Source organism: Dermacentor silvarum, chromosome 4, assembly GCF_013339745.2.
Source record: "Dermacentor silvarum isolate Dsil-2018 chromosome 4, BIME_Dsil_1.4, whole genome shotgun sequence".
Lineage (NCBI taxonomy): Eukaryota > Metazoa > Arthropoda > Arachnida > Ixodida > Ixodidae > Dermacentor > Dermacentor silvarum.
The window spans coordinates 216,881,572-216,893,943 of record NC_051157.2 but is presented as its reverse complement, the minus strand read 5'-3'; the positions used below and the strand labels follow the sequence as shown (position 1 = coordinate 216,893,943).

General features: G+C 45.4%; 1 protein-coding gene across 1 annotated transcript in view; it reads right to left on the bottom strand.

The window, feature by feature from the left end:
• Window positions 1-538: 538 nt before the first annotated feature.
• LOC119449238 (uncharacterized) overlaps window positions 539-12,372 on the bottom strand; it is a 65,667-nt gene continuing 53,833 nt past the window's right edge. Inside the window, exons 4-5 of the mRNA XM_037712415.1 lie at window positions 1,734-2,059; window positions 539-606 (exon numbers count right to left, since the gene is read on the bottom strand). Of these exons, the coding sequence (XP_037568343.1) occupies window positions 539-606; window positions 1,734-2,059 (394 nt within the window). The remainder of the gene's footprint in view (window positions 607-1,733; window positions 2,060-12,372) is intronic.

The window sequence follows — 12,372 nt, the reverse complement described above, 5'->3', positions numbered from 1 at the left end:
TGGTATTCGATACTTAACTACAGACCTTCACAGCATCTGGAGAAACCGCATGGCTGTAAGAAATTGTGGCATTAATCCGAGAACAGTAAACTCTTACTTTACTGAAAATGCGAGTAAACTTCGCGAAGTGTTTAAGAAATTAGGTTATGACGATGAACTATTGATCTTGAGGGATGCTCTTGTCAAAATGAAAGTTTTGTAATCTCAACCGCAGATTCAACATCAGCGGTGGGAAAGTGAATATTGTCAGCTGATGCAGTAGTTTGTATTATTGTGCTTGCCGAATGTCCGGAAGTAAAGAAAAAAAAGTGGTTGTATGGCCTAGTGTAGACGACGCTCGTTTTGGGACAGGCGTACGCGGGTTCGAATCCCGCTTTGGCTAGAAACTTTTTTTGATATTTTTTTCTTGGTATCACGCTTTTCTTTTTTTTCCTCTCTGTTTAGCAGCGCGGTCGGTAAACCCCGGGGCCGCGGCGGAAGCCGCAGTGCCGGGCGCCGACGCGAAGCAGCGGTCGAATAAAAGAAAATACTGCTCCAGTCAGGTACTGCTCCCTCCCTGCTGCTGCAGGTACTGCTGCAGGTATTGCTGCAGGAACTGCTCCCTCCCTGATAGTGAGATTATATTTGGATCATCAAAACAGTGATGCGTTTATTTAGGAATGGCATCGATCCCTTAGCAGCAGCCACAGTCATGCCTGGTCACCACAGCCCAGCGTGTTCTCCGTTCCAACGGCGGCGGTAGCGGTGGCTAGAAACATGGTACGCGCGAGCGGCGCATGGCGGAGCCAGCGGTCGAGCACCGGGCTTGGGTGCAAATAGAAATACGTCGCCGGGCGTGAAGCGTAGTTCAGAGCTTCTCCGCTTCATGGCGACAAACGTGGCGCTGCGGTCGGAGTCCTGTTCAAGCGGCGCGCGTCGTACGGTGCCGTGGCCACATTACATTGGAACTGCGGCATATTTACCATCGTATTTAAACTGAAAACCGTGTCTTCACAGTGGCATCATAGGCAGTTACAAATTTCTGAATGTAGCATAGTTCTGTCAATTTCTAATGTAACGTACTTGCCTTCTCCGACACAGGTTTGGTTCCCCGTTTGAGGTGCAAGAAGATGAGCTATTAACGCTGTTTAGTTCGGTAAACACGTTAAACTCAAGTCTGCTAGGTGAAGCACAAGGTCTGCATGGGCGAAATAGCCCTTCATCAGTTCTTCTAAAGCGAGACAGGCGAAAGTTTGCTTTGCGGAACAGATATATAGTGTGTAGGGGCTATATGACAATGGGAACTCGTGTAGGGTGTAATGCGAAAGAGAAATGATTTTGCTTGAAGGGATGTAAAATACAATAGCATAAATATTGATATTCATACTGCTATGTCCTCTGGTTGAATTTCATTGCCTGTATGGGGCTATTATAAACGAGACACGTTTGCAATATAATTTAACAATGTTTTCTGACAATACAAACAAACTTGTTCTTAATGAAAAAAAAAAGATGAGGGCAGCTTGCACAAGTGGCGCAAGGCAGCGTAGCTGGGGGTTTACCAAGGTTTACGAAGTCTTGCTAAGTTCTTGCTATGTACTACTACATTATGCCAAGAGTTTACCGAGTTTAGCTATTCATTGTTATGTTATGCTAAGCTTTTACTCAGGTTTTGCTATTTATTGCTATGTTATGCTACAATTTTAACAAATTTTTGCTATGTCATGCTATGTTATGTCAAGATTTTTGCTAACCTTCATCTCTCCGGGGTCGTACGTTTTCGGCGGGAAACGCTTTGCGCAACACTTGCACGGCGACATTGCGCTTCTCAAAGTCTCGAACCGAGTTTAGAGTAGACAGATTGACATCAGACCACAGCCGATCGTAGACGCGGCAGCCGTGACCAAATTCCACGTTCAAGAACTCTCGCTGAAATCGGTCGTTCGCGCCACCCATGGACTTGTAGGGTAGACGCTGGAAGTACTGTTGCGCAAGCCGAGGTCCGAGCGGCCACGAAGGTTCCATGGATGTAGCCGTGCCATGTGCCGAGAGGAAGAGATATCCAGGGAGATTAGACAAACTGATTTATATACAAAATGTTCATTATTTTACAAGAAGGGCTCCATGATATTAGAGCCGTCTACGTGCTAACATCTTTGCATGTAGTAGCGTTTACATCTCCGAGCGTTCTACATGGTCGAGCATCTCCACAACATTCAAGTCCCGCTGTTTTATCCCTTTCGTTTCCCTCTTTCACTCGACGAGGGAACGCACTTTAGTTCTTCTTAGCCAATCACCATCTTCGACCAGGTCGCCATATCCCGCAGATGATGTACCACCGTTTCCCGCCTGGCCCCGCGTCCAATCTTGCCTGGTCGCCTCCGAACACAGGCAGCGGTTGACACCTTGGGAACCGAACGTGATGTGGCTCCCACGGGATTGCTAGACGCTGGCCCTTTTCAAGAGTCTCCTCTCCGTAGCGGTCACTTCGCGGAAGCCACCATTTCCAGGGAGGGCGGTGGCAGTTGTCTCGAAAGGGGTTCCAGGATGGCGCGTCGCAGTCGGCGCCGGGCCTCGTCGTAATTAGGGTGGCGCTGGTAATTCTCGGAAACACACCAAGGGCGACGTTGCCGTTTCAGCGACGCACGAGGCCGAGGATCCATTGCAGTCTGGGGACTAATTGCTCATCCATAAGTCCCAGGTGACTGACGGTGACACTTCCCGGCCGCGAGAAACGACAAGCGTGAAGTGCACTTGATATGTTCACGGCTGTCGTTGAGGCCTCCTTTGTCCCGAAGGACCGCCAGACACAACAGCACCCCCGCGGCCAGATGATGCATCGGGAGGTAGAGTTGTCCCATGCAGCTCGGCCGGTTTGATGCCTGCTTCGGTCAAAGCCATGGGGCCGCTGCTTCCAGGAATGAGGATCTTCCCGCCAAATGCGTCTTCATAGGTGGGCTCTGACTGGACTGCAGAAATGCAAGAAGACAAGCTCCAAGGAGCGACCTTTGTCAACCACACACAATGCTGCAAGCGCCACTGCAAGCCACTCTCATCGTCAGACTCTACCAATTCCAAAAATCTGACAACCCCATATCTAAAGAAAACCCTGAAACGCAAGGTGCGCGTTAATTCGGACCAGTACCAAAAAACTTCCGATGATGTGTCTTCGCAAATAGACACCGACTGGGTTTATGTAATGAAGCTATGTAATTATGAATTAGAGCTTCCACAGATCAGGAAGGCGAAGGGATACTGGCCTTCAGTAATTCATAGTCCGTAACACTCAGCACACGAAAGCTACATAATCCTTACCTAATACCGAAAACGCCAAATAAACACATGGGCAAACTATTTACGACTTACCACGTGCTCAAATAGGCTCACAAGGCCTGACTTATTCTGCATTTCTCCAAACGCACTTCGAAATTGTGCTGCTTTAATGCTAAGCTCCATCTGAGCAGATGGCCTTATCCATATGACATACCCCTTTGTAAGACGTTGAAGAGAAATACAGACATCGCTAAAGGCGATCCACGCAACCAGTTTCTAACGCGCGGTCCTCTCCACGTGCGTGCGGGAACAATCATCCGACGCTTTCCAAAGTCAGCTGAAGTATACTGCCTAACAAAAGTTCTTAGAGCTCAAAGTCGTTCAAAAGAAATATCGTTCAAAAGAAAAAGAAGAGATCAAAATTAATGAACGCAACTTTTAAAAATTGCCTCGAAAGAAAGTCACAAAAAAACACGACGCGTCATTAACTCGCGCAAAAGCTCAGGTCATCAACTTGCGCAACCTGCGCGTGACCTTCTAAACTATTTGCAAGCCTGACACTGTTTGCAATTCAATATTTAGCTGTCGTCGCGTAAACACTCCCCTTTAAATCATGGGACTATCTTGAGCCGAAAAGGCCAACAACCTAACAACCTAACTTGGCAGCCGGGGCAGCCTACAGCACGGACCCCTAACGTTTCCGCTTGTTTGTTCAGGATCGTCCGGAGCAAGCGCGGCTTTTCTGCCGGAAAGTTCGTGGCCAAGCTAAGGGACGGCTGCACCGGGAAAGGATCAGCCTGCACAGTACCACGTGGCTATTACGTCACACTTTGGTATCGGATAAAAAGGACGCTGGACCACTGCGACGGACACTTGGCAGCCGGGGCAGCCTACAGAACGGACCCTTAACGCTTCCACTTGTTTGTTCAGGTTTGAACCTTCCGGATTCTTAGTCACTACTTCAATTTTGTATCCTGCTGCCTCCGCTGCCATTGTTACTGTTGTTACGAGTTGTTAACCAAGCCTTGACGATGACTGGAGAACTTGATACGTTTAAACGTGATCTTCGTAAAGAAATGAGAGAGATGAAAACTAGTATGGATTTCTTCAACAAAGAGTTTGAATCTATGAAAAAAGAGTCATCATCATCATCATCAGCCTATATTTATGTCCACTGCAGGACGAAGGCCTCTCCCTGCGATCTCCAATTACCCCTGTCTTGCGCTAGCGTATTCCAACTTGCACCTGCGAATTTCCTAACCTCATCATCCCACCTGACTTTCTGCCGTCCTCGACTGCGCTTCCCTTCTCTTGGTATCCATTCTGTAACCCTAATGGACCACCGGTTATCCATCCTACGCATTACATGGCCTGCCCAGCTCCATTTCTTCCGCTTAATGTCAACTAGAATATCGTCTACCCCCGTTTGTTCTCTGATCCACACCGCTCTCTTCCTGTCTCTTAACGTTACTCCTAAGATTTTTCGTTCCATTGCTCTTTGTGCGGTCCTTAACTTGTTCTCGAGCTTCTTTGTTAACCTCCAAGTTTCTGCCCCGTATGTTAGCACCGGTAGAATGCAATGATTGTACACTTTTCTTTTCAACGACAGTGGTAAGCTCCCAGTCAGGATTTGGCAATGCCTGCCGTATGCACTCCAACCTAATTTTATTCTTCTGTAAATTTCTTTCTCATGATCAGGGTCCCCTGTGAGTAATTGACCTAGATAAACATATTCCTTTACAAGAATAAAAGAGTGTACTGAAAAATGAAAAAAGAGTGCACTGAACTAAAAAATGAAAATGCGTCCCTCAGAGCAACGCAGGAAATACTCTTGCAAGAAATTGAGGCACTCAAGAAGAAAGTCCAAGAAAACGCCCTAAGTGTTACAGCACAAGAACAATATTCTAGAAATAAGAACATTGAGATCAAGGGGATTCCACGGGAATCAAACGAGAACCTCGAAGGTATACTTGACAAAGTGGGCGATGTAATTGGTGAACCAATAAGGAAAGATGATATTGAAATTTGCCACCGGTTGCCTGTGCGGGGTGCTGATTCTGACCCGAACATTGTGGTCGTTTTCAACAACCGTGCTAAGCGAGATGCTATCATTGAAAAGGCAAGAAAAAGTAGGTTCACTACATCAGACATCGGTTACACAAAAAAACAGTCTGTCTATGTTAATGAGCACCTGTGTCCGCGGTTGAAGAAACTTCTCGGGATGACCATTGCAAAGAAAAGGGAATTGAACTGGCGCTTCGCGTGGGCTAAAGGTGGCAAAGTTTTCGCACGTCAAACGGAAACATCCCGCATTGTGCGGATTGCATGTGAAGCTGACTTGGAAAAAATGTTTGACACATCTACTCGCTAAACGCATTGCTGTCGTCGCCACAGTTTCTCAGATATTTTGTGAAAACTATGCTTAGTAACATAGACATTGCAAACCATGGCGATTATCTCAAATCCTTGCAGTGCAATGCGCAGTCCGCGAGAAATAAATACGATGAGTTGACTTTGTTTTTTGATGGGTTTCCTTATAAATTTGATGTAATAATGTTATCAGAAACTTGGTACAAATATGATGACGAGGTACTTCGTGTGCCCGGTTATCAAACTTTATTTTTAAACAGGGCTACACGTCGCGGTGGGGGCGTGTTGCAGTTGGTCTCGAATGAATTGTCATGCACGATGCTACCAGAATTCTCCCTTATAACGCCAGACTATGAAGTCTTAAGCGTGCAATGCAAAAAATATGTTTTCGTTGTGATGTACCGCCCGCCAAATGGGAATATGGACGCATGCCTTTCTTTCCTTGACAGACTGCTAAGTTTCGTCTGCATAAATGACCTATATCTCGCGATCGGTGGGGATTTCAACGTTAACCTTTTGCAAAATACTAAATACGCGCGTGATCTGCAACTACTTCTTGAATCATTTTATTTTAGAAATGTGATAACAACCCCCACGCGCCTTAGCAACACTTCCGATAGCCTTCTTGACCTTTTTATAACAAACTGTACTAACGTAGACACAAGATCGGGTACCATTGTGGCTGATATGGGAGATCATTTACCTATTTATATGTTCTGTCGGTTCGGTGCAGATTCTAAGGGTGCTCGTCACGCCGAGACATTTCTTGTCCAAGAAATAAACTGCAAAACACTAAGCACGTTCCGTAATGAAATCGCAAACGTAGATTGGGCACCTGTGTTTCCATGCACCCACCCTGACAGAGCATATAACACGTTTCTGCGCATCTTGCAAAATGTATATGAGAAGTGTTTTAAGTTTAAAACCATTAGAAAATGTTCTAAGATTCGTAAACCATGGCTTACTAATGAATACGTTGTCATGATAAGCAAAAAGAATTCATTATACAATAAGTTTGTAAAAACAAGGGATCCAACTGATTTTACAATGTTTAAGAAATACCGCAACCAGGTAACAAAGTTTTTGAGAAATACTAAAAAACATTATTTTGAAAACCTTTTCAGTCAAATAAGAAATCGGAGTGACAGGCTATGGCGCGAAATTAACAAATTATTACATCGCAATAATTCCCAGACTGCGGAGCTCGAGCTAATTCAAAATAACAGGACTATAAGAGGCGCAGAACTTGCAAACAAATTTAACCATTATTTTACTAGTTTGGAAAAAAGCGATCACAATGTGGCCGTAACTGCATATCTAGGTCCGCGCAATGCACATACAGTTTTCTTTGCGCCAACAACTTCAGATGAAGTCTTTTCTACTTTTATGTCCTTGAAAAATAGCAAAGCACGTGACATAAACGGGCTAGAGATAAGGCCAATAAAGTTTGTGCTTGACATCTTATCACCTGCACTTACCCACATTTTTAACCTTTCAATATCTACTGGAATCTTCCCTCAAGAAATGCAGCGTGCGAAAGTTAGTGTCATATTCAAAGCTGGTGATAAAAATGTGTTCTCCAATTATCGGCCAGTGTCTGTCCTACCCGTCATATCAAAAGGATTGGAAAAAATTATTTGCAAAAGAATAACGTCTTTCTGTGATAAACACTCAATCATAATGACGCAACAGTTCGGCTTCCGTGAAGGAATGTCAACGGAGTTGGCTTTACTAGCACAAAAGGAGCTAATATTGAACAGTTTTGAAAACAAGGAATTTATATTAGCTGTCTTTATTGACTATTCTAAAGCGTTCGATAGACTTAATCATCGAAATTTATTTACAAAACTAGAACATTACGGATTTCGAGGTGCGCCTCTTGATTTATTAATTTCGTACCTAAAGCACAGAAAACAATACGTTGCCATCACGTCAGAACAATCTGATGAAAGAGAAATAGCTCAGGGAGTACCACAAGGTAGCATACTAGGGCCAATACTGTTCAATATCTACATCAATGATATAATAAATATTTCTAAAGATGCCCACTTCATAGTTTACGCAGATGACACAAGCATTTTTTTCAGATCACGCGATATAAGCAACCTCTCAGTCATTTGCAATACATCCCTAAAACAATTAGCTGAATGGAGCACAGTTAACTCGCTAAAACTGAATACTACAAAGACTAAAGCTATCCTTTTCACCCCGCCACAACGGCATATCAATGAAGAGTTTAGAATACAGCTTGGAACTGATAGTATAGAACTCGCGTCAAATGTTAAAACCTTAGGAGTTGTTTTTAGTGATCATCTGACTTGGAATGATCACGTAGACCTTATCGCTACACGTTTAGCTAAAGCTTGCGGAGTGCTCTGTAGACTACGATATATTTTACCGCGCAACGTAAAACAAATGATTTATAATACCCTATTTTCCCCTCACTTAACCTATTGTCACTTAGTATGGGGTAATACTACAAAAGCCAATCTACAGAAGTTGACTGTGCTCCAGAAGAGAGCAGTTCGCCATATAGCAAATGTCCAGTATGATGCCCATATTCGAGAGCTGTTTACCACCCTTAAAATTTGCCCCTTGAAACATTTTTACAATCTTAACCTTGCTCTAAAATGCCAAAAATATTTCCGATGTAACAATCGTACATTTTTGCAGTTATGTAATCTTACTGCGCCCATAGTTATCTCGTACAACATTAGAGAAAAAGCAAAATGGCTGTTGCCTTTTTCACGTACCACATAGGGTTCAGTAGATTATCACATTGCGTACCAAGGTTGCTCAATAAAATTCAAAGAGATGGCATTGACATAGAAAAAACTTCAAGGAGTGCAATAATGCAATATGTTATGGAACACCTGCTTTCGAAACAATAACATGTGTTTTTTGGTAGCATGACTGATTGCCTGTGGTGTGCTTGTTTTTGAACCTTTTGAGTTTTCTTCTTTACATTTTTGTAATCTTGCGTAGTTATGAGGTTTGCATATAATAAAATCACCCTTTACTACGTATACGACAATCCTTGTAATGCATATCAAACCTGCACTTAATTATAAAAAGAGTTGATGTATTTTTTATTATAGTAAATTTTGTATTTTTGCTGCTTTCTTCGTGCAAAATTATCACGTTGTTTCTATTTGTTGCAAGGGAATGCCTTTTGTTACCACTATGTGCGTATTTCGTAACTGACATAATTGTTTTATGTATATTTTTTCTTTGCACTCTAATATTCTGGTCTTGTATTTACTTTAGTTATACCAAATTGGTATACATACAAACGAAAACTTGTGTACTTATGTGCTGTATTTATGTGTTTCTGTTTTTGGCTGCCAAGGATAGGGGCAAGAACCTTGTCAAGCTGCTACTTAGCAGCTTTTTGTTCTTGTCCTCGCATTTGTTATGTGCAGATGCTGTAATGAATGCCAAATAAAAATTGATTGATTGAATTGATTGATTGAAAAGAACTGCGGTATTCTTTACGCCTGTCAAACTTATCTCCCGCAAAATAAATACAAAAGACAAAACTATGTGCAACTCGCTTTCCTGTTTTCTCTATTTTCGGGCCTCAAACGCACCCCTTTCTTTCAAACGCACTCGAGGGGGTCGCGCATTCCGGGGATTTGGCAAGGTGCCGTCGCGAAGAAGGCAAAAGCCACCAATTCGCCTGACGCACCTCGTGGCTACGACTGTAGCACAGCAGCCTCCAAGTACTGGGAGGGGGATGCATTCACAGAACCGCGCGCACACTGTCCCATTATCTGCGAGGCAGTCGCTATTCATTGCCCCCGCGAGTGACCGGCGGCGGTGGCAGCGTGCCGGACGCTTCCGTTTGTCCCTCTTGCCTACAGTGTAGTTTACACAATGCGGTCAGGCGACAGTTACCACGCTTGAATCCTCGCGAAACTTTCCTATTCGCGACCTGCGTCGCGCCGATCTCCAACCTCAGCAAACGCCGAAGCTTGGGAGTTACCCTTCTTCGCTTTTTCACATTATCTGGCTGGATCATGATCTTAGCGCGTTTAGCAATGTCTCCTTGGCGCTTCGCACGTTTGACTCGAGACGCCTTGACCGCCTCCACCTGTCGTATACTGCGCTTACGCCTTTTATGTTTGACATGCTTTGGTTGTCCTGCGGCATCAGCACACGCACTTCAAATTTCGTTGCCCTCTCGGGTTTCACAGTGCGACTGCCTTTGTAATAGAACATGACCAGATTTGACCATTGAGCAAGCTAGCTCGTCATGAAGTCTACCTTCAGCTGGCCTAGCTCTATCACTGCCGTCGACAGCATACAAAACTCCTTGCTGGCCTTCGAAGTCGGCCTCTGTTTCCAGAACAGCCTGGCTAAATGGCGAAACAGCTGTTTCTTCGCGCTTGTCACTGTGTCCGGTAACTACTGGCTCAACAGCCCTCTCAGCGCTCTCTAAACTAGCACTATCAAGACTAGCTTTGTTACTGTCGTCTTGGCTTTCGCAGACGGCCACACATTCTAGGGCGGGAAAACCACCGCTTACTTCGGTGACCGAATTCACCTCGCTTCCGGCTACTAACACGTTTAACTCGTCACTGCTTGCAGCTGCCTTTGGAATCGTATCTTGGTCCTCTGACCGCTGCTCAATAGGGGACACGCCTGGCAGTCTCTGAGTCTCCTCATGTGCTTTTGCCCATAAAGCTCCCTTACTGGAGAAGGAACTCTCCTTGCTCCTCCTTAGAGAAAAACTCTTTTTGTTCCTCCTTGGAGAAAACACTCGCCTATCCAACGGCGACTTCTCTGACCTATTTGGCAATAAATAGGGGAACTTACTTGGCAGGCTGGCTGAAATTGCCGCCGCCATACACACTTGGCCTAAAGGGCCTTCCGTTTCTGGTGCGGGAAAACCGCCGCTCTCTTCGCTTAGTGTGTGTGTCACTTGTATCACACCTTTTCCAAAGCTTTCTAAACTAGTCATCTCAGTGCTAATGTTACCTTCGACAGGCTCGGCTTTTTCACTCTCATCTTGGCCTTCGAAGTCGGCCTGCCATGCCACACCAAAGCGCCTGAACAAAGCTCTCTTAGCCCTGTCGTACGCGCGCGCTTTCTCATCGGACAAGCAATGCAAGAACACTGCAATGCAGCGACACTAAACGGCAGCAGTGCTCCTAATCACTCGGCCCACGTGTCCGTGCTGACACCCTCTACCTCACACACTCGCTCAAAACGGGCGAGGTAATTAACTGTCTTCGTCTGTCCTGAAAGTGTGGAGCTGGCGTCGTGCGGTCTGCCATCTAAGCATCTGGCATTTCCGTGCAAGTTCCTGCATTCGAAGAGCGTGGTGTCACGCTGCCTCATGCTTGCGCTCTTCGGCTTCACGCTGGCGCTTCTCGCACTCCTCTGCCGTTTCCCTTCTTTCAACAATGCTTTCCCAAGCCTCGTCAGCCTCCTCAACCGTCACATCCTCCGTCACATCGACTTCGCCCTGCCATCTGCAAGCCGCCTGGTTAGCTCAGATGGTAGAGCGGCTGCCCCGGAAAGGCGGTGGTCCCGGGTTCGAGTCCGGGACCAGGACGAATTTTTCTTCAACTGCGAGGCTTTCTTTCGAGGAACCCGGTTGGGCTTCCATAGTAGCAAATTGCTACATTTGGGTGGATGTCTCAGTTTCCCTTTAATTACTTATCTCCACCTAGCGGATTTCCGCTGAACTATAACATCAAAACACTTGCCTTTGCTTCGAGTTGTCGACAAATTCGACTTCGCCCTGCCATCTGCTAGCCGCCTGGTTAGCTCAGATGGTAGAGCGGCTGCCCCGGAAAGGCGGTGGTCCCGGGTTCGAGTCCCGGACCCGGACGAATTTTTCTTCAACTGCGAGGCTTTCTTTCGAGGAAACCGGTTGGGTTTCCATAGTAGCAAATTGCTACATTTGTGTGGATGTCTCTGTTTCCCTTTAATCCTCTGCGTCCATAACGTCGAGAACAGCTTCTTTCGTTTTTGAGGAGTCGGCCGAAATGCCTAATTCCTCGCAAATTAGAAGGAGGTCCTGCACTCTAAATTTCTCCATAGCGATCTCGTTTGCCTTCAAAATTCACCCTTACTTAAAACTAAACTTGTTTTTTTTATAAAGAAGGTGAATTCCCAAAACGGTTCCCACCAGAAAACACAACATTACTCTCCCAGCAACTAGCTACTTGTACTAGAGAGTTCTGGCGACATGAAGGGCAAACTCAGGCACTAAGCCCGTCCTTATCGCTACCATCAGGATATCGCAGAATTTCTCTCTTCGTGCTCCTTTGCTTACGAAACAATTTTCATAGCCTCACCGGCTTTCTCCCAACTCACATCCTCATTCTGTAAAAGCTCCAATTGTTGACTTTTGCCTACAGCAGGGCCAACCAAAATGCCCATCGGCTCACAACTTTCGAAGAGTTCCTGGATTTTAAGCTTATCCGTGTTTACAGTGCACCCTGTGTTTCTTCGGCCTTGTAACTGAGCCCCCGTGACACTATATTCTTGGTCTGCGAGACAAAATCACTAGCAACACCAAACAACCATTACCGACTATCTGCGCTAATGAGTCTGGCGAAAAGAGAAGCAAACACGTTGCACTCATCACACCGATGTAGCCAACGCCGGCCGATCCCATAAGCTGCCAGCCACTGTTGTGCAAGCCGAGGTCCGAGCGGCCACGAAGGTTCCATGGATGATGCCGTATCAGGTGCCGAGAGGAGGACATATCCAGGGAGATTACAAAACTGTTTTATA